Here is a 25,821-nt window from a genome sequence, read left to right as displayed (position 1 = left end):
GGGCTATGTCTCGGGTCCTGGAGCCAGGGTTTGACTGCAGTGGAATTCATCTTGCGAATCCGAACTCGTGTTGCCAAACTCCTTTTTCCTTTTGTCACTCTCTTTCTGACTCGTTGCCGTTTTGCGGTTATTTGTTGCTGTTTTCCAGTTTTACTATGAGTGGAAAAATACGTTCCGGCGTCTGGCAGATACGGATCTCAACCTGGCGTAATGCTCGAATTATTATTTGCCACCTATTTCTTTCGCGTACTATGAGTTTGTACTTGTTGGTCTGGAATGTGACTTTCCGGTGGCGTTGCAGCATGCAAGGAATGGTTCACTTTTGAGATTGTCTCTCATTATCTACCGGAGAAGCATACCACAGCATCATGCACGGACGAATTGAATCCAAATTTTAGCTTCGAGAGTTGGTGTGGACTAAATAACATAAATATTTGACCCCGACCAAAAAAAAAAAGAAACAAAAAAAAAAAAGTCGTCCAAGGGCTGGGGGAACACCCAAAACGCATAAAATGCCTCGATATCCATCTACATGTACATCATGACAGGTCTTGTTCAAATTGCCTCACTACAAGGCCCTTCTCCTTCAAGTAATCCTTGACCTGCTTGACTGTATACTCGGCGCGGTGGAACATGCCGGCACCGAGAGCGGCATCCGTGGTAGTTTTGCTGAAGACCTCTTCAAAGTGTTCCGGATTACCAGCACCGCTCGACGCAATGACGGGGATCTTGACGGCGCTCTTGACCTGCGTGATGAGCTCCAGATCAAAGCCGCTATTTGAGCCGTCCTTGTCAATGCAGTTCAGCAGCAGCTCCCCCGCGCCCAAGGCCTCCACGGCCTGTGCCAGCTCGACAACGTCCATGTCCCGCGTCTCCCTGCCGCCCTTGATGGTGCACGCGTACCAGCAGTAGGGCTCGCCCTTTGGGCCGGGGAACTTGGTCTCGATGATGTTGTGGCGGGTAGCGTCCACCTTTGGCACGTACACGCGCTTCGGATCCACGCTTACGACGACAGCCTGGTTCCCGTAGGCGCGGGAAATCTGCTCGAGGGCCGTGTTGCCGAAGAGCTTGCGGCCGAGGGAGTAGTACTCCTCTGCGGCGATGACGGCGTCGCTCCCGATTGAGACCTTGTCGGCGCCTGACTTGAAGTACATTGTTGCGATTTCGAGCGCGGACACCTTGGTGCCGTCGGTGTCGACGGTGTCGCGGATGCCGCCGCCAATGGTGAGGGGGACGAAGACGGTCTGCGACGTCTGGCGCAGGACCTCCAGCATGGGGAGGTCGGCGATGGGACAGTCGCGGAAGGAGGTGATGTTGAGGAAGGTGACTTCGTCGGCGCCGTCGTGGTAGTACTTCTTGGCCATTTCGACGGGCTTGCCGAGGTTGCGGACGTCGCGGGCGTCGTTCTTTTCACGGACGTCGTACTGGTCCCCCTTTGTGACGACGAGGTCGCCCTGGTCGTTGGTGCGGACGTCGAGGCAGGCGATGACGCGGCGGGTGAGGCCGTCTCCGGCACTTGGGGACGCCTCGTCCGCCGGGGAGGACGGCGAGCCGAGCGTCTTGGCGCCCTGTCCCGTGAGGAACGCGCGGAGGGTTCGCAGGCCTGCCACGCCCGACTTTTCCGGGTGGAACTGGGTTGCGTAAATGTTGCCCTTGGCCACGGCGCCGACAAAGGTTTCCGTGCCGTAGGTGCCCTTGGCGACGGTCCACCCTTGCGACTCCAGCTGGCCCTCGACGTAGGGGAAGCGGTATGTGTGGACGTAGTAGTATTTCGAGTCTGGGCGCAAGTCGTACATGGACCGGCCGGCGGTGCTCGCGCTGTTCCAGCCAATGTGCGGGACGGACTTTGTCGAGTCGTCGAAGCGGCCCAAGGATCCCTTGACGACACCGAGTCCGCGCACGTCGGGGTCTTCGACGGACCCTTCGAAGAGGGCTTGCAGACCGACACACACGCCCATGAAGGGCTTGCCCTCGTCAATGTGCTTCTGGATGGCGGGCAGGTAGCCTGCATGCGAGAGCTGGGAGAGGCAGTGGCCAAAGTGGCCTACTCCCGGGAGGATAAGCTTCTACACGTCGCAGTCGCAGTCAGCCAAGTCGGCTCGAGTCACTTTGCGCTGCCACCGGTCGTGGTGCGGTGATGACGACGACGATGACGATGAACCATACCTCTGCCCGGGGCACATCTTCTGGCGACCGGATCCAATCGACCTCGTATCCGAGCTTCTCAACGGCATTCACCAGGCTGCGGATGTTGCCGGCGACGTAGTCTAGCAAGTGAACCTTGGGCATTGTGAGCCCCCTTTGTGAGAAACGGCGAAAAGCTATCTGATTGCGACAAGACGAGGTTGGAGGAGAGGATGTGATCAGGGGACCGGGGCGGATAGATGCTACGGTTTCGCGGCGACTGAAGTAAAAATGGTCCGAGCTGAGGGAAAGGGGTGGACGGTCGGGCTTCTGAGTCGGGAGACGGAAATCACGCACATAACAAAAAAATGGTGAGTCGAATCTAGAATGCCAAGGGCGCATAAGACGAAGTGTCCGGACTCATGGCCCATGCATGAGATGCAGTTGCGATGGCGGGGCACTGAAGGCCCCCCCCACGTGTCTTTATCGATAGACAATGACGAAGGGAAGTGCCTCTACTAGGGGCACAGGGACATCTGGATTCCAGCGTCGATCCGGTAAAACACAACTCTCTCGGAACCATTAAACATATTATTCACGTCTCCATCAGCACCATGACCATGTTGGTAGCTTCACCTGAATCAAAGTCTTGAAGACATGATAACTACTAGTTAACCACTAGTGCCTTTGGGAGGACCCTTGCCACTTGACCGAAAACAGTTTAGTTAAATTGCACCAGCCATTTGACGGAAGACGGAAGCTAGAAGTTGGAACCGACACCTCAAACTCAACCCACATTGCAGACAACAGCTCATTTTCTGCACCTCATCCAGACTGCCTCCGACAATTCATGCGGGAGCAACAGGAGAGAGCACAAGTTGCACATCACTGGGATCGAGTGCGCCACCGATTTCCACCCCTTGTTTCTCCCGCCCCAATGGTCGCTTTGCTTCTGTCCACCCACAAAAGTCAGCTCGATGGAGAGACCAAAGGGCGCCTTTACCCCAAATGAACCCGGGGCTTTGTCTCTCGACCAGGTCCTCGCGCAGGTGACCAACGACGATCAGGAGGAATGGGAGTACGAGTACTCCGCTACAGAGACAGAGGTACGTCTGTCTCTCGCGCTTGTGTGCGTGTGTGTCGCTCACCGGCTTTCCATACAGACATTCTACCTGACAGTAGAACTCTCATATCCCGAATTCAGGGAACGCTCAGCAAGAGTCCACCAGCACAGTCGCGGCGGATACTACAAGAACTGGGCGGAAAAAACTCCCTTTCACGATACCCACACGCAGCCGCCGCAAGAGACGAATCCGGCCACAGGCGACAACAGCGACAACGACGACGTCACCGCAGAGCAAGACTACGAAGATGACGGCACGCCGCTGGACCCAGCACTCTTGGCCCTCAGCGAGGGCAAAGCCGAAGCAACGGCCCGTCCGCCCTTGAACACGCAAAAGCCCAAAGAAGCCGGAACCCCCCGAACCGAAGACCAACTCGAGCAAGAAGAACCTTTGCAAATTGAAGACATGCAAATCCTCGATCTCCACACTCCCAACCCCCTCTTCTCCTACAGAGGCCGCCTCTTCCAAGGCCACTGGGCCGAAGTCATTGGAACTGAAGTCATCCTCACTAGCACCTCCTCCCCCAACTTGGCCACGCTCCCTTCGCTCCGCACTCTGCCCGGCGACATATCCCTTCTGGCCGCCAGTTCCTCCCGCATAATGACGAGCGAGAAGATCCCTCGCCCCAAAATACCCTCTGTCGATACCCTCGCCCCCATCAAGGAAGAATGCAAGATCCGCATCCCCATCGGAAAGGATAGGACCGGCGAGCGCGCCGAACAAGCCAATTTCCTGGAGAATCTGATAGCCCTCAAGATAAAGAGAGGTGACAAGGACGAAGTCACCGTCCACGCTACCGACGGGCAGGGGAAAGATTGGGATGATAGAAAGACGGTCGATTACAGGCCGAGACGGAAGAAGATTGGTCAAGAGCCCGATGTCGGGAAGCAGAAGAACAAGGGGCCAGGCAGACGACCGAAGGGGAGACCGAGTCTGGCAACAAGACTGGAAAGGTATCCCACGGAACTTGGGGAGGGTGCGACAAAGCGTCTTGAACTGTCGACTGCGACGCCGCCCACATGGGAGGACCTGGATAAACAGCATGCGGATGAGGGGGCAAGTGAAGAGGACGGTGAGGACGTCCCGATGACAGGGTAATGTTTCACTTTACCAGAGACGGTCCACGCGGGGTGATAGTCGGGTGGGAATCGAGTCCGTTTTCGCCCCTTGGAATCCATACAACATCCCCTCCGGAATCATAATATACGCCAATTTATTAGTCTTCGGCCTTTTGAGTGAGGGGCGGCTACCAAGTATACCTCCAAGCGGCAACCTGGGGTAAAATGGACATGATCGCATAACCAACATGCAGAGGCCGTACTTCATTCACCAACAGCGAACTGCCACGCCAACGGCTCGAGCCAGTTATCGGTGAGCCGTTCAAACATCGTTCCAGCAACCAGTTGGGATAGAGGGACAAATGTGGCTGTGTGCCCGACTCGTCCGGCCCCAAGAGGGCTGACACTTTGGGGAAGGCAAACATCAAGTCGGAGCGAAATTCAACATTGCATACATACGCCTAACTATGCCTTGTACCGTGTGACAAAAGAGCCAAGGGGAAAATATCTGGGGCAGACAATTTAATCCACAGACAATCTCACTCGCCAGTGGTACCCATGTTTCCATTCACCGACTACAAACGAAGCTACATCTCGGCGTTTACATCCGAGGAATGGCAGACAGGTAAGCAGTTGTCAGCTCAGCCAAGCCGGGCTTGCTACCCTCCTTGGGCCCAGGCCGATACCGATACGGTTTCTTATCAGCGTAGCAATCTGTCTCCATCCTTTCAGGGAGGGTGCCGTTCAAAAAGTACTTGAGGAAAAGAGCATTCGTACAATTCGACGGGTCAGACCACGAGCCGTGTCCATAGCCATGATGGACAATCATCCTCGCATTCTTCACACCCATCTCCTTGAGGAGCTCTCTGCCGTTTCGGAGCGGAGTGACCGGATCGTGTGTCGAAGACACCAACAGAATGGGGTTCTTGAGGGGCTTGTTAAAGTCGCCCCGGTACGTCGCTGCGCCCTTTGGCCAGTACTTCTTGTAGTTGTGGCAGGGAAATACAGTTGCAAAGTTGGCCTGCCCACTGATGAAACTCCGCGCGGTCATGTCCCTCCAGAGAGACTCCCAGAAGCCCAGATCGGTAGGTGTGTCGGCGTCGCTCGCGTCGCCGCACACCACCATGTTCAATAGTTCCTGCCCTGGAGCGGGCTTTATAATCACGTTCGGGGGCGTGTATTGCCAGGATGCGGCGGCCAAGCGGGTGGCCGATGTGTAGTTGCCTTCTTCCAGCTCCCGGAGTAGTCTGGCTGTACCTGCCCAGCGTCCCGGCGTGTATAGCTCGGATGAGATGAAAGACACTACGTTGCTGTAGGTGATGATCAATGGCCCGGATTGATTGTGGTACGTGGGTATAGGACGCTTTGCCAGCCCGTCGAGGAGCCTGTGCATCCTCTGCTTCAACGAGTCGAGAGTCACTTCAGTGTCGTTGATGGGCTCGGCAAGTGCGCAACGTCGGGGCCCGGCAGCGACGCATTCTCCAAGGAAACCATCGTTCCAGACGTCGGTTGTGTTGTACAGGGCTGTTTTCCCGTAGCCCCCCATGACTCTGTGGTCTCTGGCGAAGTCCATGCCGTCCAGGACCATGCGCCCGACGCGATCTGGGAACATACTGGCATAGATCTGGGCCAGTGTGGTCCCGTAGCTGGCAAAGTATCCAGTGAGTTCGGTCTCATTCAGCGCGGCTCGGATCTTCTCCATGTCGCGGGCGACGCTGACGGTGGATGTGAATCGAGGAAGGTCACCGAGCCGCTCATGGCATGAGCGAAAGATGGCGTCGTTCATGGCGTTGACTCTCTCCAAGTGCGCTCTGGCACTGGGCGACTCTTTGAGATCCATACGCATCATCAGCTGCCAACGGTCTGAGAGGCCGTTGTACGGGAAGCAGCTCATTCGGGGGTGTGAGAGGCCGACGCCGCGAGGGTCCCAGCTGAGCACATCGTAGATGTCGTTGGTCCTATGACGTGCCATGATTTCTGCGCCTTGGAGGGCAAAGAGAACACCGCTTCCTCCTGGGCCTCCCGGGTTGACGACAATGGTCCTCTCGCTTTTCTTCCCGACGCCCGACACCTGATATTTGACAACGGCCAGTCGGCTGATTCGAGAGTCGGACTCATTGAGGTAGTCTAGGGGAACGTCCAGGTAGCCGCACAGATAGAGACCTCTGTCCTTGTAAGGGTCGACGGAACTGGGCTGGCCAGGTTTTGAGGCGTTGAGAGGCAGTGATGCCTGCCAAACCCAATTGTCAGGGTTGGGATCGAACAATCTTGTCCACGTGCCTTGGGGGTCTGCATCATTGAGAAGAGGAATGGCTCGGGTAGCCCTGGAAGAGAGACAAGGAATGAAGTGAAAGGGGTCGTTGGGGTTCGGGAAGCGTTCCCTTCCTGGCTTCTCTTGGGCCTGTCTAACATGACGATCTGCCGGTGCCGCCGCCACGCCCTGCACAAAAGTCGTCATGGACCACAGAGCGCCAGCATTGATACCGAGGAGGACCAGCTTGGACCAGAGCCTCTGAAAATTGCCGCCGGCGGAGAGCATGCTCAATCCTGTTCCACACCCCATCTTGTGAGACGGCAAGTATCATGGCCGAAGCAGCGGCCATGGGTGGCATCGAGCAATAATATTCTTTTTGCTCACGGGATCGAGCCACCTTTTATAGACGACTGGCTGGGTCAATGATTCTTATAAAAGGAAAATTGAAAAACGCCAGTTTTTAAGCCAGACTGGAAGGTTGTTCGCCAGCTCCTTAGCTTTTTCCCGAGCTGTGGCTTAATGATTTAGTCATTGATGCTTGGATATTGAACCGACTGAAGCTAAAAAGTGTGCAATGGCTCAATACCCTAGATTTGATGGTTTTTGTGACTGAAGTAAGAAAAGCTTGTAACTAAGAGTGTCTAGTCACGCGCACGCGCAAGACTAGCAAACCCTCGATGCGTAGTGTCACGAATTGGCAGCTATGGATCAAATTCAAGCGTGGAGTTGGTCCGTGGTATAATTAAGCTGGCGTTTCGTATTTCATTAGAGCTGATTGTACGTGAAAGCCATGGTCGCTCCCAGCTATGGGTTTAGAGGATGGGCAAGCTATGGAAGACTTCGTGTATAAACGACTCAAGGCAGCACTTGAGGTCTTCTAGCCTGCTCGGTTGATAGTGCATGCCATTAAGGGGCCATCTCATAATTGGTCTGCAAAGCTTAAAATCAGCATCATTCGTTAGCCGCTTAGGGTCAACTGATTAGCACATACTTGACGCCGCTGTTGCTTATGCAGTATGCTAGTGCGCGTCTTTTGCCCAACTGGTCTGAGCAAGATCAATTCCGGCGTCTTTATATAATGATGACAACGACAAAATATATCGATACCATGCATAAGACGCGTCACGTCCGAAGGTGGTGGTTCAAACATCGCCCGGAAAATTCGACGGCTTCACGTTTTTATCTTCCATGCTTGGAGCAATCGCCAACGAAGGATAGGAGGCCACACAAGCATGCCATGTGGCGGGATGGCCGGCACTTGTCCGCCAGATGAGCTTGGCGTCATCGCGTGGCATCGCGGTCAATGATTCGTCTAACACAAGATATGGTGTAGGGTTCTTTGATATACCGGGACGGTCTGAGATGGGAAGCGTCAACGTTGGTCTTGTCTGCTTGGCGGAACGTGCTCGGCTACTATACCAACGCAAGGTCACCCAGGGTTTTAGCTTGGACAAGGGCACATTTGCCTGGAGAAAGTATTGGCGACGACACTACTCCGTACGCGGTCCCCTGCTTATTGCTGCTGACTCGACTGTCCCGGACGCTTGAGGTGTCGTGGCGGTCCGCGCATAGGCTGACTCGGGGATCGGGAGCCGGGGCGGCGTGCAGAGTGCAAACAAGAAGTGGCAGACAAAAGGACAGCATCATTCACACAATGAGACGAATCAAATGGTGGTTGGCGTGGCGGCATGGGCTGAGAAAGACGCAACCACAAATATCACAAGTCGGGACCGGGGACGAGACGAGGCTTTGTAACCAAAGTCTGGCGGTCCATTAGCCGCAGGAGCGCCGACTCATGCAAGTACTACAGTGCCCAGGTACGTACCTAAACGTAGGCGCGTACTCCGTATTCTGGTGTTCAGGAAGGAGCCGCCCGACCCGTCTTCCGACGCCGGAGACGTGTCATGAGGCCAGGTGACAGGCCGCCTCCAATCATTCAGCGCGCAGCATGGGGGGTCACTGGTGGACTGGTGGGGTCGAGGGCCACCGCGGAGTCCATGTACGTAGCACGCAGTCGTACTGCACGTCCGAGGACAGCGCCATGCGACGCAGTGGCCTCGCCTCTGGGCGCCCACTGACCAGCCAGGCCGCCACCCCAACTCAGAACTCGGCTACCACGGGTGCCGGTACCTGCCCAAACGGTATTGTTCGGTCTCATGTCCCGTTCCCGCACCCTTCTCGACCCTGTGCGTGTGCTGCGGCCCACGGAGCCTCGATGCATGACTGGCCCCGGTTTTTTGTTCTTGTTCCTTCTCGTCCTCTCGACAGCCGTGTACTCCGTAAAGCTCTGGACATTAACTATCTTCCCTTCCCTTCCCTTACCTTTTCTCCCCTGCCCATCTCTGCCGCTTGACCGCTCGCCGACGACGGCACTGTCACTGTGTCATCCTTCTTCCCTTCGCTTCGTCGTTATGCCCTCACGTCTACATAGCTGGCCTATTCTCGCTCCTCTCTGCACTCCTCTCTGCACCGGTGACCACTTTATCCCCAGTGACCATCGACCGCTACTGCCTGCATCAACACTGAACAGACCTGGATCGCTTGGCCGTTCTCTGCCCTCACTTCCTGGCCGTGCCAACACCACTGCGACTTGCAGGTCACTCTCGCCGACCTCCTCGACTACTCTCGCTCCACCCGTCGTTTCCTCTGTTCGTGACCGAGACGTGCCTGCGAACGAGAACGAAGGCCCTACCGACGCCCGCACCCCACCACGCCCAACCCGACTTGTATTGCCGTTGCTTCCGGTCCTCGGTGCAACCTGAAATCGCCCCACGAAATTTCTCTTGAAGCCTGTCCCGTCCGCATGAGAGCATCCATCTACCGAAAGTAGGAGGGAATCGGTCCGCACCTCTTCTGCAAAGGCCTCAGGAAGCCATGTATTGGCTGCGGCGCGGCACCATTGTGCTGGTGCTGTTGTTGGTGGCTTCTTTCATCGCCTGGTTCGTGCCGCGAGTCCTCGACCCAACGAGCCATGGTCCAGCCAGACAGGCTCGCGACAGCCTCTGGGTGAGCAGCAGCCCCTATTGGATTGACCGTCAATTATGTCGCTGGCTCAGCCTTTGCGGCCTTCATCACTTGCGCCGTGACCCAGCCTCGCTGCCGAACGCCAACGCTGCGTCCATCAACGACACCGCCCATGTCGACGACCAAGTGTGGACCGAACTTCGAAGGAGATCCGCTGAGCCCCTGTTGTGGGAAGGCAGAGGATCCGAGGCTTCTGGCGCCGCAAGTGCCAAAGGACATGATAAAAAAAGAAACCTTTTCGAAAGACGACGAATTCTAAAAGATGTTCCTCGTTTCATTCTCAAACACGCACCCCTGGTACATTTATATTCCGGCGAGCAGTTTTGGCCGTCAGACATTCGCGAGCATGTGCAGCACATGGAAGTTGTCGTTGACGACGAGTTGGTCAATATTACTGATGACAAGCTGACACTGGACAATCTGCACCGCCTCAACCAGTTTGAAGGCGTTGTCACTCTTCACAGCCTAGATGATGTCGAAACCCGACCCCCTTGGCTACACAGCCATGACAATGTTCCAAGCCCCTTTGACAATGATGGAGACGGTCATGACAACACCGGCGACTACGGCAGTGGTGCACCTGCTGGAGGCGAACGCACAACATGGTTCGACGTGGACAAGGATACTCCCTTGCACCGCATCTCGGCCCCGCGGCCCCGCGGCCCCCGGCGCCGACTACGACCCCCGCTCCTGCAGCCCCGCCTCGAGCGCCGAGGACATAAGCCCGACGCCAGCGGATATTCTCGAGCTCCTGCTGTCCTCATTATTGTAGATAAGGGATCAGGCATCATTGATGCCTTTTGGTTCTTCTTTTACTCGTACAATTTGGGGCAGACGGTCCTCGGTATTCGTTTCGGCAACCACGTTGGCGACTGGGAACATTCCATGGTTCGATTTCAAAACGGCGTTCCTAAAGGCATTTACTTTTCTGAGCATGAGGGCGGCCAAGCGTACGCATGGGAAGCCGTGGAGAAACGTGGCGATCGTCCCGTCATTTACTCGGCTGTTGGTTCACATGCCATGTATGCCACACCTGGCGATCACCCCTATGTCCTGCCATTCAAGATGTTGAAGGACGTCAGCGACAAAGGGCCTCTCTGGGATCCCGCGCTGAACAATTATGCCTATCACTACAATTACAAATTGGAAAAGCACACCGAGATGGACGAGGAATCTACCGATGGTCACAAACACACGCCCAGTCTTGTGCCCGCGTCCACGAACCCCCATGCCCCGACGGGTTGGTTCCATTATGACGGCTACTGGGGGGACCGCCTGTACACCTTGGCGGATATCCGGCAGTGGCGCCTCTTTGGACAGTACCACTATGTTACTGGGCCTACTGGGCCCAAGTACAAACAACTCGACCGGTCGAAGGTGTGCCAGAGGCCTCAGTGCCGTATTCTTTACAAGCTTGATCCCAAGGGCACCTGGTATTAGCCACCATTCTTTGGGCACGTAGACGTGAGAAGAAAAAGTGGCCATGTTTGATCAAGTTTTATGAACACATATTCCCCGTATGAGTACAAGAGGCGATTTCCGCTGCTGTCTCTACCGAAGCAAAATTTAGACTCGGAGGGAACAATCTACAGGTACAATCCTTAGAAGGATGGCGTTTTGGGATCTTGTCGGAAACGTGTGCCCCCATAGGTTGTGGTGTCGTGCCATTTATGGAGTTCCTTCATTATGAAGGATTTGTGTTGATCAGGTCATGGCTTGAGCTCTGCATTATTAGACCAGGGTTGAAGTTTGTACAGTTGGCGCTGGCTAAATATGATACCCGGAGCTTGGATTGGATTTTTTGAACCATGGTTATAGATGGCGGACATGTATTGCTTGAATGTATACTAAATGCTGCTTGCGTGAGGAGCGACTGTGCTTGTGCATATATGGAAATGGCGATGTCGCACCTTGGGCCACATCTATTTCAGTACCAAACCGTCTAGGAGATTCGAAGGGTCAAAACGAGTACCCTCCTTATTGTGCGAGACTCATGTATCGCCAGCGCCGTATGTGTCCTGTGCTGCCTATCTGAGAGAGTATATCCAACATGAGATGAGTGGCATCATATGAGGGCTATTTTCCAATCTAATTACAAGATCCCCAGTATCAAAACTCAGTAAGAACATGTCTAGATTCATCGGCCATCATAACGCCATACATGGTACCATTAAAAACACATCAACAAATAGTCTTCATTCCTCGTGTCCCTCGTCTTCGTGGATTTTGAAGCCGATCCCATCACTGGGCCACGCCTGTTGTGCGCTGGGGTGTTCGGATGGCTGACTGCTGCCTTCGCTGCTCCCTTGGAGCTCGTCCGGGTCCACGTTCTCCCCGTTGGAGGATGGGTCCCGGTCTTCGATGCCGGGCCACGGCTCGTCTTCGGGTAGCTGCCCTGCATGACCACGATGAGTTTCACGGCGGGACATGACTTCACCGCTGGAGATACTCTCTTGATCGTCGCAATATGAATCGTCGCCGCTGTCGTAGATTTCTACATCAAAATGCTCGTCTGTTGGGTAATCGAGGGGCACGTGGGATGTTCCGCTGCGGGCGACGCTGGTGCCTCGAATAGGACGCAGTTCTTGCAGCGGCGCGTTGCTGAAGGGCGTGGCGTAGGCAGGCGGCGTCATGCCACGGGCAATTTGCTGGTCGTTGATGGGCGACGGCATCGGACTGAGCGACGCGGTCCACCGCGGCGTGTGGTGCAGGTAGCTTGGCGAGCGTGTGCAGCGTCTCTTCTGGATGCCCTGAGTTGGACCACGGGCAAGGGGGGACAAGTGCCCGCATGGTTGGACGGCGTGGGAGACGACTCGTCGACGACTGGTGGCCCTTGGGATGGGCTGGGCTGTCAAGGGGGCAGAAGCGGTGCGTATGTGAGGCGGCCGCGGGGCGGAACGGCGGCCAGCGGAGAGCCTCGGGGATGGATTACGGACGCCGGCAGGACTAACCGAGCGCCATCCTTGTTCGTGAGCGACGAGCGCCGGGGAATAAGTGCGTTGGCGGCGCTGGCGCATGTTGAGGGACGTTAGGACGGCAGGTAGTTCGTCGAGTTGCTCGTTCCACAGCCAGCAGTGCTCCCTGGCATCAGCTTCCTTGACTTCTTGTGATTCCGACACGCCTGTTGAGGCACGGTCCATCTCACGGATTCGTTGCCATGCCCAGCCAGACTCATATGCTTTGTAGTCCTGAATGTAGGCGTCTGGGTGAGTGATGAAGAGTCGAGGTTCAGCGGATTTCATGGCGACCGAGTGCAGGAAGCCGACGTCCCATGATGTAGGAGTGAGCATTTCGGCGGCGCTGAGGAATCGGAGCCGCGAGTCTTTGTGGACCTTGCGAAGAGGTACCCATGAACCCTGGAGTCCAAGGTACCTGGAGAGTCGGGGATCGCTAAACTGCCGTCGGGGGGCGATGCCCATGGTCCGAAAGACTGGACCGAAGGCCTCGTGGATGGCGGCTTGGACGCTTCTTGCATCGGGACCGCACAAGGACACAGTTTGGATGAGACCTCGACTCCGCAGCCGCTTGTCCTGGGTGCTTTTATCGCCGCAGGCTCTTGGGTAGAGCCACTCCGCGTCATGATCGGAAACGTCCCAGTCGTCGCCGCCAAACGGTGATTGAGACCGCAAAGTTGGGCTGCTGAGCGCCATGGGAATTTGCGTCCAGTCGTCGTTGCTGATGCTGGCATCGGTCTTGAACTGCGAGACTTCTTGCCAGAGTCTCTTGAGCGGGAAAGGTAAAAAGACGGCTTCGATTGTCCATGCATGGCCGTGTGATGGCAGAAATGACTGAAGATGACCGACTTGAGCTCGCAGGCTGTCTATTTGGGACATGATTTCGTCTTGGTTTCGCAGGCTGGCGGAGCTGAGAGCCGCGGAGAGGACACTTTTAACACCATCGTCTTCTTCGTCAGCTTGCTTATTGGTCAAACCTGCTACATCAAGCGTCTTTTCTACCCCTTCCATCCTCTGCTCCAATTCGGTTACCCGTAAATCCATATGGTCATGCAAATCGACGCATTCTTCATGCCCGTTTGCAGAGAATGACACAGTCTCCAGACGATCCAGGCGTTCTTCATGGCCACTTACTACTTCTGACAGATGTTGAAGAGTCTCGGGATAAATTTTATGGCATGCCGCGGTAACCCGAGGCTCATCCTGAGTAGCAGTGTTTGGCTGTGATATTTCCCGCCCTGGTATATTACGGTCAACAAATACAAAGTCGCCATTTGAGGTGTCAGGGTCCCGGGGCGCAACGCTTGCAAATTTCGTATTATTGGACGTTTGAGGGTGTTGTGGTCGTGAGGAGACGGAACCAGTGGCAGTGACATCAAGGGTACCAAGACCTTTTCCGGCAAATGGTCTTTGATACTTTGCCTGATGAGACGAGGTGGTCGAGGTAGTCTGAGAGGCTATCAGAAACTGGGATGGGCTAGGAGGCAATGCCATGGGGTCAGAGGACGGTCTTGGACATTCCCACGGGGTTTGCATATACTCGTCCCAAGCCAACGTATCAGGCATGGAGCCTGGAGGATGACGACTAGCCTGTTGCTTCGGGGTGCCCTCAGCCTCGGTCTCAAATTCATGAACAAAAGAGAGGGGAGCGTCGGGGCTCAAGGCAGAAAAGTCAATTGCAGGGACGGTAGAAACGCCTTGCACGGATGCGTCCGCGACGGGGCTCAGCGGTTCGCGTCCAGTGCAAGGTCTCCCATTTCCCTGTCCAAGGGGGTCAAAACTGGTTCGTTGCGGCGAATTCTGGTGTTGTTGCTGTTTCCGTTGCTGTTGCAACTCATCACGAGGTCCATCGTTGTCATGAAAGCACGCGTGATGGGCACACATACACCATCCAGGCTGGTCAACAACAGTATTACCCATCACCTGGCGAGGCCAGAAACGACGGCAACCACACTTGGCTCCATTAGTGCCAGGCGTCAGGTCAACGAAATTGCAGGATCCATTAGGCAGACTCGGGGATGTCGGTGGCAGCGACGGGGCAGCATCAGCGTGTATAGCGAATGGACCTGTGCCTGCTTCTGAGGGATTCAACGGGTTGGCGGCCATTGGATCGCGGGACGAAGCGGTTTTTGATGAAACAAGATTCGACGGGAAAACAAGATTCGAACAACGGCTCGCGCGAAGCTGCGTCAGGGTCTCGTAGCCAGGCAGCTTACGCTGGCCCCAGGAGGGTCGCTCGCGATACGCAGTGGTCTAGTTCATTGCACTACGAGCAAGATGAGCATGGAGTCAGTTATGAAGAGAGACAAGGCCGCCATCAATAGGCACAAGATGAAATCAAACGACAGGGATGAAGACGGGCGAGACGAGCAAGGCAGGCGGTGATTGTTATCCCGATCGATTGACCGTCGCGTCGTTGAGCTACTGGCGCTGAGCTGAGGTGGGAACGAGCGAGTGCGAGCGAGTGGCATGGAGGCCCATTAAGTAGTTGGGCGGGAGATGGAACCTTTGCAGCACATCCGGGGCCGCTTGGAGGCAGGATAACACGCGCAGGGCAACGAGGGAAATATAAAGACGGCGGCGCCTAGGGCATCACAAGTCGGACGGAGGTCCAGAATCCAGATGAGGGATGAGGCGGAGGGATGGGGACATGGATCTTGGGACTTGGGGGTGCATGTAGTGGGGAAGAGCACCCGACAGCAGGTCAACATGCTCCAGACTCCAGCGTCCATACCAACTTTGACACCTACGGAGTACCTACCCAGCGGCGCCGGGTGATCCGGCCTCGCCAGCGCTGGCCTTTTGGTGCAGCTCTTTTTGCTGCTCTCGGGCCTGTCGTCGGGCCTTGTTCTTTTCGAGTCTCTCGAGTTCCTTTTTGATTCTGCATCGAGCTGCGTGTAAGCACACCGTCTCTGGCGCGACCCGAGGGCAGGTCGTCAATCCACATACCTAATGCCCGCAAGGCGGTCATGGTCGGCATTGCCCGTAGGCCGGGAGCTGTAGATGCTGTGGAGAGGTAGACGTAAGCAGGTGCTCGTAACTCCAACCCAACGTAGTCGGCAACAGCGCCTGGAGACGGCACTTGTCGTCTCTTGGGGCCGAGATGCGTGTGACCCAGGCACGCCCACTTGTGAAGCGCCCTGACACGTGACGGCAGCCGCTTCCAGACCCGGGGGGCCTCCCCGCGGGGCCTGCATCGCATCGTCTTGAGTACATACTCCTTAAGTTCCAAGTCTGCCTCGGTTCGCCGCTTCATATACTGCGAGATGACGACGGGATCGTGGACGACCTCGGTTCGCGTCTGCGTCGACCCGTCCTGCAGGCGGACCTCTCTCGTGATGCGGATGGCTTTCTTGACATGGCGACTAGCCGATGTGAAGCCACTAATTTGGCTGGTGCCGTCGTCGAATTGCGCCGGCGTCGCGGCGGCGTGAACGTTGAATCGATCATCCTCGTCTTCCGTGACTGCCACGTCCTTGTCGTCGTGCTCCCGGGCGTCGGACAGCGTTGCCTTTTGCTTCTCCCAAATCTCCTTGATGCCCTCCTCGTACATTGCTTGTTGCTTCTTGACGTTATAGGCGTGGCCGCCGTTAGCGCGCTTCTCACGCTCCATGGCGTCGGCCGACGTGGCCAACGGGCCCTGAACAGCCTCAATGTACCCTCCCTTCATGGACGTTCGGATGAAACTGAAGCCGAGGCCGTGTCCAGTCGGGTCACCCTCGCCGTGCAGCTGGAGCATGGCCTTTTGCGCACAGGCGTCGATGAAGGCCTTTGTAGTTTTCCAAGGTGCCATCTTGTCGGCAAGTGTCTCTTCCTGCTTTTCGCCAGGCTTCTTGGCGCCCTTGGGCGCCTTGCTTCCGCCCTCATCCTCGTCGTCTTCTTCAGCATCCATGTCCATGACGTCATCGTCAATGTTGGCATTTCGGGGATCGTAGCCGGCGTCCTCGAGCTCCTTGATTCCCAGCTGCATGGCATCCAGAAGACTGACCTCCTCAGGCTTGATCATGGCGCGAATCGCATTTTCGTCGGGCAAGATCTCGCTTGGCTTCAGGCGCCACATGCCTTTTTCGCCACTCTCCCTGTCGTACTGTAGAAATTTGGGACGAGAAGGGTGTACATTATAGGCGAAGAGGTTAATAGCGTTATTAGGTTGAAAATTGGCCCGCCTTGGTGTCCGGCCCGCCTTGCTGTCGAGCACCACCTTTGGTGGTGAGGGCTTTTGCTAGCCGAACCACATAAAGTGGGGCGGGCACGATTACCTACTCGAGTACCTGCTTAAGTACGGAGTAGGTAGGGCAGGTGTCTGGGGTCGGATTCGACACGTCCCGCAAGCCCACAGCAGGAACCTTGACAATGGCGCTGAGCGTTTTCACGGCGCCGCCCGCGAGGTATCTTGGAGAGCAAACGCTCAGCTTACCCGGCCAAGCGCTGTGCTTTACGCGCTTCGCCTTCTCCCAAAGGTACCTCAACGGGCGCGCTCTACTGTCGCGCCGTCCCGCCAATGGCGCCGCCTAGGAGCCCATCCCGGGAAGCTAAGCACCGAGTAACTACGTACGTACGCACTCCTACTAAAGTCCCAATTACGGTAGCCTGTTGACATGCTGTCCGAGGTGGCCTAGACGGAAAACAAGAAAGAAGGGCGGCCACGTTTTCCGACACGACGGCGCTCTGTCAAGGACGCGAATTGAGGAGGTCAAGACTCAAGAGCGGGAGAGAGAAGCCAGGCTGTCCGTGCGTCGTCGTTTCTGCACGGCGTAGACGTTGCCTGCACAAGACGGGTACGGGTCATGGCACAACCTCTGGGCTTGCTTAGCAGGCCGCGCGAGGACAGAAGCCTCAGGGATAGCATCGCATCGCATCATCCGGCAACTCGAGCACGCTGCTGCTCCGTCCTATCGTCATCGGCAGCCGAGTGCGTCATGCCATCCCCAGGGCATTCGGATGCTGTCAATCTGCAAGGCACCAACGCACACCCGCCGCGTCGTCGTCACACCGTCAGCAGCAGTTGCGCGCAAGCAAAGGTCCGCCAACTGTCCATGCAGCCAGCAGCCAAGTTCCATCCCGTGCAAGATTCATGCGTCCAGCCATCTCGTCCTACGCTGCGGAGTACATCGGGAACCCTTCTCGTGCAAGATGCAGCTCACCAGCCGCATACATGCCAAGTGAGGAGACCAATGATTTGGTCGCCAGTCGACCGCGCCAACTTTGCGACGAGGACCATCAATTAGGTTCCCCATGCATGCCACGGCGCCATGCGTGTACGTGTACCTGGACACCGAATGAATACTGCAACTCGTCTGCTACACCCTCAAGTTCCCTCACGCGTACACACCCACGCCTCTCTGGCAAGTGCTGCATCAAGCTTGCAGTGTGCGCCACTGAGATGTTCTTGGCTCACGTTACTCCCTTCAAGTCCAGAGAGATGGCCCGTACAAAATCCCCATCGCCGGGCTAATTCCGTCAAAAGTCAACGCGTTGTCTGATTAGACGCGGAAGCTGGTATCTGCAAATGCGAATTGGCGGCTTGTTCAAATGTTCTTGGATTTCAACTTCTAAAAATTTACTAGAGAGGTATTGTATATGCTGCTCCCTCACTTATGCGTGCCCCTGTCGTTCATTCAAGACCTCGGTCCACGCAATAAAACATCAAAACTCCATAAACATCTGTTCGCTAGATACTGTACAGGTTTCGGTCCATGACGACCACGATGCCCGGCATGCATTGCAATGATTGGACTACACTTCACCCCAGCTTCCCATGGGGCCGTTGGAGGCAATGACCGAACCAGTGCCGAGGGAGCCACCGAGATCCCAATAGTGCCTTGATGAACAGCTACTTCTCCGAGCTGACCGTCTGGTGCTTTGGCTCGCGCAACTGCTGTGGTGGCGCAGCATGACCGGGCTGTTGGGCGCTACGGCCTTGAAAGACCGACGCTCAAGCTGCCGCGTGCGGGCGATGAGGGGGTGGTGTTGACGAACGCGAGCTACTTTGGCTGCCGTATCTTGTTGAGTCTGCGCACCATGGTGTGAAGTATTACCAGCAGTGGGGGAGTTGCCCGAGCGGGAAGCGAAACGCGAAACGAGGTAGCGGAATACCAGCTTGATGTCCAGACTTCTCTCCCACTCCTCTTTGGTAAAATCGGTGTCAGTCGCGTCAACACCGTTACCAGAGCCGTCAGTCGTCTGTCTCCGACTCGGGATGCCAATTGGCTGCGGACGTTGGTGCATGGTAGGCTGAAAATCCGGGAAAGGCGCCTGGCTAGCTTTCTCTGCTTCTGTCGCCGGGCCGGTGGTAACGTCACTACACTCTGGAATGACTGGGAGGCCAGCATACGGAAGCGCTGAGTGCTGTAACCTGGAATATGTCGAAAATGCCCCAGGATGTGTTGACAGTTGGTTGACAAGAAGCCCAAGCTCTCTAGATAGCCGTTCCAGAATTCGAATCTGCCACGAGGGCTCGTCCGTCGTAGTCAAAATTGGAAGACTGCTCAGTTGGGAAGCTTGCGGAGCAGTTGAGAGTGCCTTTTCACCATCGTCAGGTAGCTGCTCGCCCAAGAGGATTGACAGCATGTTATCGTCGATGCCTAGAATGTCTTTGACGACGGTACGTGTGATGCGCGCCAAAAAACCCTCTTGTTCCGTGTGTGGTTGGAACGCGTCTTCATCATGCCATGTCAGATTGTCTGTTTCAGCATCCGCAGTACGCCGGGATCGGTGCGTCGATGCCAAGGACTTGCGTTGTCGTTTCGTCTCTCGTTGAATCTCGTCCAGCAAGACTCGGCTATGCTCCAGGCGCCATGCCTCGATTCGCTGCCTTTTCTCGTCTTGTTCAGTTTGGACCTTGTCCTGCTTGATCCGGTTGTCCTCAAAGCTGTCCAGTCTCCGGCGAGCTTTGCGGGGGTTGAACTTCTCGAACTGGTATATCTGGTCCTGTGCCTCAGCACCCAGGACGGGCCGACCTAGGTGGAACGAGCCCAGCCCATCATGAGAGGGAAATATCGGCGCAGACTGCTGCCCGCCTCGCGGTGATGGAGTGTTCAGACCAGGTACGGAGCGAAATTCAGGTAGGTGGCTGTCTAAGCTGTCCAGCTCCGCGTCGTCATCGACAGACTGGTCATCTATTGCCGAAAACACTGAAATGGGTTGCCTGGCGACAGGTGAGGCTTCAGATCTCGCCACAGTATGCAGGCTACCGACATCACTCAATCGTGACCGCCCGGGCGTCTCTGGGGAGTGTTCTGACTCTGTGAGATAAGACGTAGCTGTGGTCTCGGTAGGGGCTGAGAAGAGCACCCAGGCCTGCGACTCTTCTGGTGCTTGTTCAGAAATTGATGGTACAACGGCAACACTCTCCTCTCCCACGGCTGCCGGGGCAGCGGTCCGCTGCACAGGTTGGCGAGTCGGTTGCTGCAAGGCCATGGCGTTGATGGGGTGTGACCGTCGTCACGCAGGGAGCAGAGGTGGAAGACAGGGTGTTGGCCCTTGGCCTTGGTTATGGATGATGCGATAAGGGAGTAGTTATCTGTCGAGCCGCAGCGAGGTGGCGCCCCGTCTGCCGAAGTGGGACAAGGCGAGCGAGAGCGTGGGCGTGAGCGTGAGCGTGAACGTGAGCGAAAGCGTGGCGATGCGCGGGTAGAGCTGAGGGGAACGAGAGCACCTCGGACAGAGGACACTCACTCACTAGTCAAGGGATCAGGGGGCGCAGACGGGAAATCCAAAGTGTCAAAAATTTAGAAGGCGAAGATGATAGATGGGTCAAGAGGCCAAGGAAACAAGAAGACGATGCGAGAGGGAACCCGACATGATAAGCAGGCCAGGGACGACGCAGGCGTGACGACGGTGCACGGCGATTGACAAGTTACGTTGAGGCCACATGCAGTTAGAAGGACCAGACAGCCCACTTCCACTGGTGCTCCAGATAAAGCACAAATTACAGAGTGCTTAGTAGGAGTACCCACCGTCAAGTACCTAGGTACTTACCTGAAGTAGGTAAGTACTTACCCAGGTCACTACTCGCCACTAGGTACTTACTTAAGTACGTAGATACTTTAGGTACGTCCTCAGTACTTGGACATGGGCGCAATGTCCCACCTCGTTCAGCGGTGCTGGCCCCATTGGGGCCAACGTGCTCAGGTGCATCGCATCAGTTACTACTGGTACTTCGTTTGGGCCATTGAATCCTCTCATCACACCACATCTGCGGTGTCGCATTTGGCGGGTCATGTTTCTGTTCTGCGTACTCCGTATGTGTCCGTTAATCGCGCGTCGGGCAGCTCGGTGCTCACGAGGAGAAATTTAGCTACTTAAAAGGGGACAAGAATGACGGGGTTTCGATGGCCCGCTGCGCTGAATATCAAGTACTCCGTAATAGCAGTACTAAGAAAAGTAGGTACCAAGTACCTAAAGTACCTACCAAGTACTCCCTTAGTAGGTAAGTTAGATAAGTAAAGTATACTTCGCTCCCCAAACAATCAGCTGAGCATCCGTCTAGGAAGTACTTATCCTTACCTCGTTTTACGACCAAGTGACGCAATCCATGAATGTTCCTGCGGTCCTTAACAGGCCCGTACCCTACCGGAGTGCCTCCCACTGCGCGTAATGTAAACAATGACTCGGGCTCTCACAAAGCATTATCCATGGCCGGCGTTTGGACGCGACCCAGTCGGACACTTGACAAGGGTGACCTGGGTGCCAGGACTGGCCGTTGTCATTACGGAGTACAACAAAATCATAAGTCCATAACATCATCTCACGTGGCCATCACTAAGTACATATCCCTGCCCATTGTGGCGCTGTCGACATGGCGAGCCCAGCGGGAATGACAGAGGTGAAGACGGCAGGTGTGATAATACTAGTTGTCCTCATTGTACTGAAGAACGCATCCAGCCGCTGTAATTTGATCGCTCTTGGACTATGGCGGGGGGTGTTTATCATGTCTAGCGCTGTAGTTGTTCCGACGTCACGCGGGCCTTGGCGACCGACGTCCGATGACTCGCCTCGCGCCGGCTCGGGCGACCGAGCAGAAGCACCACACAAGGCTCCGGTATGTTTCCATACGTATATTATACCTGTACTTGTCCGCATGTGTCCGTGTGCGCCTGAAGATGCTGTGCCTTGCCCAGTACGGGCTCGGCCTTGTAAAGAGACACTGGAGAGGCGACTGTGGAAAGGATATGATCAGAGTGGCAGATTTCTCTGCAGCCTAGACGTGACGGATCCGTTTGGCAATACCAGTCCACTGCTGCCCCTACAACTCGGCCAGCTGAATCATGCCACCAAGAAATGAACACTTGGAGCCTTTTCACAACCCTGCACACATCACGCAAATCGCACAACACGCATAGAAGGCAGCTTGTGATGAGTGCACTGTTCTTTCAGTTGACAATTGAGACCGCCTGTCTTAAGAAGTCCTTATTTGACATGCCAGTATGACGCCATCCTTAACACATATGAACCAACAAACCCTTTAAGCGGTGAAAGCGTCGGGGAAGCGGCGCATATTCTGCTCCAGGGAACCGTGGTTGCTGAGGAACTGGACGTAAGCACCATCGACCTTGACACGGCCAGCGGCCTTGCGCTCTAGGTACTCGTCGCGGCGAAGCGGAGTGAAGCCCCAGTTCTTGGAGATGATGATCTTTTGTCGGCCAGGGAACTTGTACTGCGATCGTCGCAGGGCCTCAAGAGCGAGGTGACGGTCTATTGTTGTTAAGGAAGGGGAGGAGCAATTAGAAGTGCAACTTGACGAGTCACGGATTCAAAAGACTTACTGGCGTCACGAGTCCGGACGCTCATGATGATCTGACCAATGTTCACACGGGCAACAGTGCCGTTGGGCTTGCCCCAGGCACCACGCATACCGGTCTGCAATCTATCGGCGCCGGCACAAGACAACATCTTGTTGATACGGACGACGTGGAAAGGATGCGCGCGGACACGCAGGTGGAAACCTTCCTTGCCGCTGTGCTTAACGAGGTACTTGTTGGCGCAGATGCGCGCGGCCTCGAGGGCCTCAGAACTCAGCTGCTCATACTCGTTGGAGACGAGGTGGATGCACAGAGGGAAGTCGTCAACGTTGGCACGCTTGCGGCCAAGATCGAAGATCTTGATCTTGGGGTCGGGTACACCACGGTTGAACCGGGACTTGGGGAACGGCTAGAGCAGAAGATTCAATTAGCTATTTTGCTTTTGAGCATTGTGATATTTGCTGCAGAGTCGATCTGTCCAGTTGCATAGCCGAGTTTGTGGTGCGTGAACAGTGCGTGAACGGCGCGTGAACTTCTCCAGAATCTCCAGTCATGCGGCAACAAGGGCAAAACGAGAAATCCACCGCCGCGAAACTTTCGACCCGAAAGTCTGGGAGAGAAATCGGCGGCGTAGTATCAGCTTCGAGATTGAAGTCTTACCTTGTTCTTGCAGTATCGGTAGCAGCGAGCAGGACGACGAGCCATCTTGTCGGATTTTGCTGGTGGCCCTAGAAGAGTTGATGTGTTCTGAGCAAGATCAGGCCGTGTCGGGGAGGAACCAGCATCGCCTGTCCTTCTCGGGAACGCACCACCTTGATTTCAAAGCAGCCTCTTTGTAAGCCGGAATGGTGCATCTCGCTTAAACGCCGGGCCTTTAGGGCTGGAAAGTGAATGGTGGCGAGATGTGATTGGTGGAAGCGTTTGGAGCCCTGGCCCCGCCAAAGGTATTCCACCAGATGATGGCGAAATCGCGAGCTAGGAAAGGAATCAGTTTTTTTTAACTCTCCATTACCAACAAGCCCACGTTTCTATCGTGTCGCCCATAGCCGAACACCGTCAAGATGGCCCCTCAGAAGAAGAGCAAGAAGGATGCCAACAGCATCAATTCCAAGCTGGCGCTTGTTATGAAGTCAGGAAAAGGTACGAAGGATGCATTTCTGCATTCAATTGCGAGATCCAATTGCCATCGCTTGGATGAGTCTGCTGACGAGGTTTCAAAACAGTCACTCTGGGATACAAGTCAACTCTCAAGAGCTTGCGATCCGGCAAGGCCAAACTGATTATCATCGCCGGCAATACTCCTCCTCTCCGCAAGAGCGAGCTTGAGTACTACTCTATGCTGTCCAAGGCCCCTATCCACCATTTCTCCGGCAACAACGTAAGTACCCAACTTTCTCTTCGTGTATGAATCACACCGATCACATTGATGATCGGGTTGCTTTTCTCATGAGAATTTACAACCACTTGCCGTCTCTTTTCGAGAGGCAAAGTCTACTAAGCGAGAAAATGATCTCTTGCGCTCCACACCCAGAGAAAAAGTCTTTGACCTAGACTTTGGAGGGTTCACTTTGGCTTACACATTACAGATTGAGCTCGGCACTGCTTGTGGTAAACTCTTCCGCTGCTCTACTATGGCCATCCTCGACGCTGGTGACTCCGATATCCTCAGCGACCAGCAGGCTTAATCGGCCAGGTGGTCACAGAATTTTTATAAAATAAGACGGCGTTTCGGGGTAAAACGGGTTTTGGCAAAAACCATTCAATGTTATGCGATAAAGAGAGGTCTTGGTAGAGGGCCGCTGGCTGTTAGCCGGTCTAGCTCACCTCCCTGGTACTCAGCTCGTTTCGTAATGCGTGAAGCAGCGGGTGATGGGGGGCGGTCACCTCAATGCATCAATATAACTGATGACCTTTTTACTCCTGCCACTTTCTTATCCATCTTCAACCTGATTTTGACGCTAAGTAATTGAACAATCTGCTGTCTCGTCAACCTTGGTTCGTAAGTTCGCGCCGCGAATCTGCAACAAATGCCCATGTACCGCAATCTCTAGACCGGCCTCTGAACTCGAACCCGGGTTAGGCATGGCATGTACAATGCGGGGGCCAAGGCCTTGGCGAAGTAGAATACGTACTCCGTACTACTACTAACAATACGTAATGCCCTACTAATCCATTGAGTTGTTTGGTCTTTGTTGGGATTGCCGTCGGCGCCACGCGTTCTGTACTCTGTGTTGACAATGTCTCAAGGGGATTATCCTAGCACGACTTTGATTGGTCATGGTGGCTTTCGACTCCATCAGCCTCGCCGGCCAGTTCGTACACACGAGACATTCTGATAAACGGGGGCTCAACTACGGAGTAGAGTATCATCATGGTCAAAAGGCTGGTGTGCAACACGTCGAGGGAATTGTGCAAAATGGCTACGGAGCAGGTGACACGGCACCTCATGCTGTAGTTAGTAATTTGGCAAGTGGAATGAAGGACTCTGAATCTGCATTGACAGTACTCCGTAGCACTGGGAATTTCATCCTCCCAGGCGGAGGAAGAAAGGGGAGGATGGGCAGCAACGGCAGCCGGGCAATAACTAGTTGCGGCTGTTTGGCGGAGTAACCCGGTCTTCCGATGTTGTTTCATCATCAATGCCAAAACTTGACGCAGCCGACGTTGCAACGTGGTCGCCGCGAACCAGTTCCGCGCGAGTACGGAGGGAGGGGGCAGGGAGTAGGCGGTATATGTTATGTAGTCCGTTGTCCGTAGTCCGTAGTCCGTAGTCCGTGTCGACATTCCGCGTCTCATTGGCAGCCATACTGCATAGGCTCAAGTGCCGTTCTGAAATTGCACCGACGTGGCGGGTGAAAGTATGGAGAAGGGGAAACATGGCAAACCTGGTTGGTGATGGGCGCAAGGGCTGGCGCGGAGGACTGTGGCGGTTGCCTGACATCGGAGATCATGTGAAAATTCCAGGGCCTCATGCACGTGCCGTCTTGTTTTCGGCGGTTGCTGATGCCTTTGGCGGCATCTGGGACGCGCGACCTCCTTTTTCGTACTTCTTTTCTTTTCTTGTCACCTTTTTTTCCTCCGTTTCCTACAGAGGAACTTGGATCCAATCCGCCCAACATTGAACGTCATCCGGTAACGCACTGTACTGCACTGCACTGTCCAAGGCCTGATGCAGCAAGTGGGGTCGGTCCTGTGAAAGGGGAAGGAGATCCTTGAAGGAGATCCATGAACAAGACCAACCACGTCCAACGCGCCGCCTCTGCCTGCATCAACAAACTGACAAAGACCAAGGGCTCGGACTCGACAAGGAGGTGCGACGGCTACAAGCAAGCTGGCAAGCAACAGGCCTGCATCTGCAGTTCTCCAGTCCCCATTACGCGTCGAGCACGTCCCGCCAGAAACTCTCCAGTCCGGGCTCGAGATATTCCATAGCCCCGGCAACCATTCGACACCAGACCCCGGATAGACAATACACCCGTGGAACCGCGCTCATCCCATCTATCAACTCCCTCAGGTTTTTTAATCTCCCCCCAAACAACA

General features: G+C 55.3%; 10 protein-coding genes across 10 annotated transcripts; 3 read left to right on the top strand and 7 right to left on the bottom strand.

The window, feature by feature from the left end:
• Window positions 1-539: 539 nt before the first annotated feature.
• On the bottom strand, window positions 540-2,289 carry MAM_05577 (imidazole glycerol phosphate synthase hisHF; the record flags this gene model as incomplete). The annotated part of the gene is made up of 2 exons (XM_040824375.1): window positions 540-2,066; window positions 2,167-2,289. 2 exons carry the CDS (start codon window positions 2,287-2,289, stop codon window positions 540-542), a joined length of 1,650 nt encoding a protein of 549 aa, XP_040677700.1.
• Window positions 2,290-3,101: 812 nt separating this feature from the next.
• Window positions 3,102-4,346, top strand: MAM_05576 (Transcription factor TFIIIC, tau55-related protein; the record flags this gene model as incomplete). Its single annotated transcript, XM_040824374.1, has 2 exons — window positions 3,102-3,230; window positions 3,288-4,346. 2 exons carry the CDS (start codon window positions 3,102-3,104, stop codon window positions 4,344-4,346), a joined length of 1,188 nt encoding a protein of 395 aa, XP_040677699.1.
• A 561-nt stretch (window positions 4,347-4,907) lies between these two features.
• MAM_05575 (TAP domain protein) lies at window positions 4,908-6,845 on the bottom strand (the record flags this gene model as incomplete). The annotated part of the gene is made up of 1 exon (XM_040824373.1): window positions 4,908-6,845. The coding sequence occupies one exon, from the start codon at window positions 6,843-6,845 to the stop codon at window positions 4,908-4,910; it is 1,938 nt and encodes a 645-aa protein (XP_040677698.1).
• A 1,651-nt stretch (window positions 6,846-8,496) lies between these two features.
• MAM_05574 (uncharacterized protein) lies at window positions 8,497-8,781 on the bottom strand (the record flags this gene model as incomplete). Its single annotated transcript, XM_040824372.1, has 1 exon — window positions 8,497-8,781. One exon carries the CDS (start codon window positions 8,779-8,781, stop codon window positions 8,497-8,499), a length of 285 nt encoding a protein of 94 aa, XP_040677697.1.
• Window positions 8,782-9,434: 653 nt separating this feature from the next.
• MAM_05573 (vacuolar sorting-associated protein) lies at window positions 9,435-11,024 on the top strand (the record flags this gene model as incomplete). The annotated part of the gene is made up of 1 exon (XM_040824371.1): window positions 9,435-11,024. The coding sequence occupies one exon, from the start codon at window positions 9,435-9,437 to the stop codon at window positions 11,022-11,024; it is 1,590 nt and encodes a 529-aa protein (XP_040677696.1).
• A 755-nt stretch (window positions 11,025-11,779) lies between these two features.
• On the bottom strand, window positions 11,780-14,644 carry MAM_05572 (uncharacterized protein; the record flags this gene model as incomplete). Its single annotated transcript, XM_040824370.1, has 1 exon — window positions 11,780-14,644. The coding sequence occupies one exon, from the start codon at window positions 14,642-14,644 to the stop codon at window positions 11,780-11,782; it is 2,865 nt and encodes a 954-aa protein (XP_040677695.1).
• A 651-nt stretch (window positions 14,645-15,295) lies between these two features.
• On the bottom strand, window positions 15,296-16,598 carry MAM_05571 (transcription factor TFIID complex subunit Taf111; the record flags this gene model as incomplete). The annotated part of the gene is made up of 2 exons (XM_040824369.1): window positions 15,296-15,429; window positions 15,488-16,598. 2 exons carry the CDS (start codon window positions 16,596-16,598, stop codon window positions 15,296-15,298), a joined length of 1,245 nt encoding a protein of 414 aa, XP_040677694.1.
• A 1,676-nt stretch (window positions 16,599-18,274) lies between these two features.
• Window positions 18,275-19,957, bottom strand: MAM_05570 (uncharacterized protein; the record flags this gene model as incomplete). Its single annotated transcript, XM_040824368.1, has 1 exon — window positions 18,275-19,957. One exon carries the CDS (start codon window positions 19,955-19,957, stop codon window positions 18,275-18,277), a length of 1,683 nt encoding a protein of 560 aa, XP_040677693.1.
• A 2,047-nt stretch (window positions 19,958-22,004) lies between these two features.
• On the bottom strand, window positions 22,005-22,986 carry MAM_05569 (60S ribosomal protein L10-A-like protein; the record flags this gene model as incomplete). Its single annotated transcript, XM_040824367.1, has 3 exons — window positions 22,005-22,234; window positions 22,306-22,690; window positions 22,942-22,986. The coding sequence occupies 3 exons, from the start codon at window positions 22,984-22,986 to the stop codon at window positions 22,005-22,007; spliced, it is 660 nt and encodes a 219-aa protein (XP_040677692.1).
• Window positions 22,987-23,342: 356 nt separating this feature from the next.
• Window positions 23,343-23,966, top strand: MAM_05568 (60S ribosomal protein L30; the record flags this gene model as incomplete). The annotated part of the gene is made up of 3 exons (XM_040824366.1): window positions 23,343-23,421; window positions 23,505-23,659; window positions 23,868-23,966. The coding sequence occupies 3 exons, from the start codon at window positions 23,343-23,345 to the stop codon at window positions 23,964-23,966; spliced, it is 333 nt and encodes a 110-aa protein (XP_040677691.1).
• Window positions 23,967-25,821: the final 1,855 nt, after the last annotated feature.

Source organism: Metarhizium album, assembly GCF_000804445.1.
Source record: "Metarhizium album ARSEF 1941 chromosome Unknown scaffold_14, whole genome shotgun sequence".
Classification (NCBI taxonomy): Eukaryota; Fungi; Ascomycota; class Sordariomycetes; order Hypocreales; family Clavicipitaceae; genus Metarhizium; species Metarhizium album.
The sequence above is the reverse complement of the archived record's forward strand: the minus strand, read 5'-3'. Positions and strand labels throughout refer to the sequence as shown.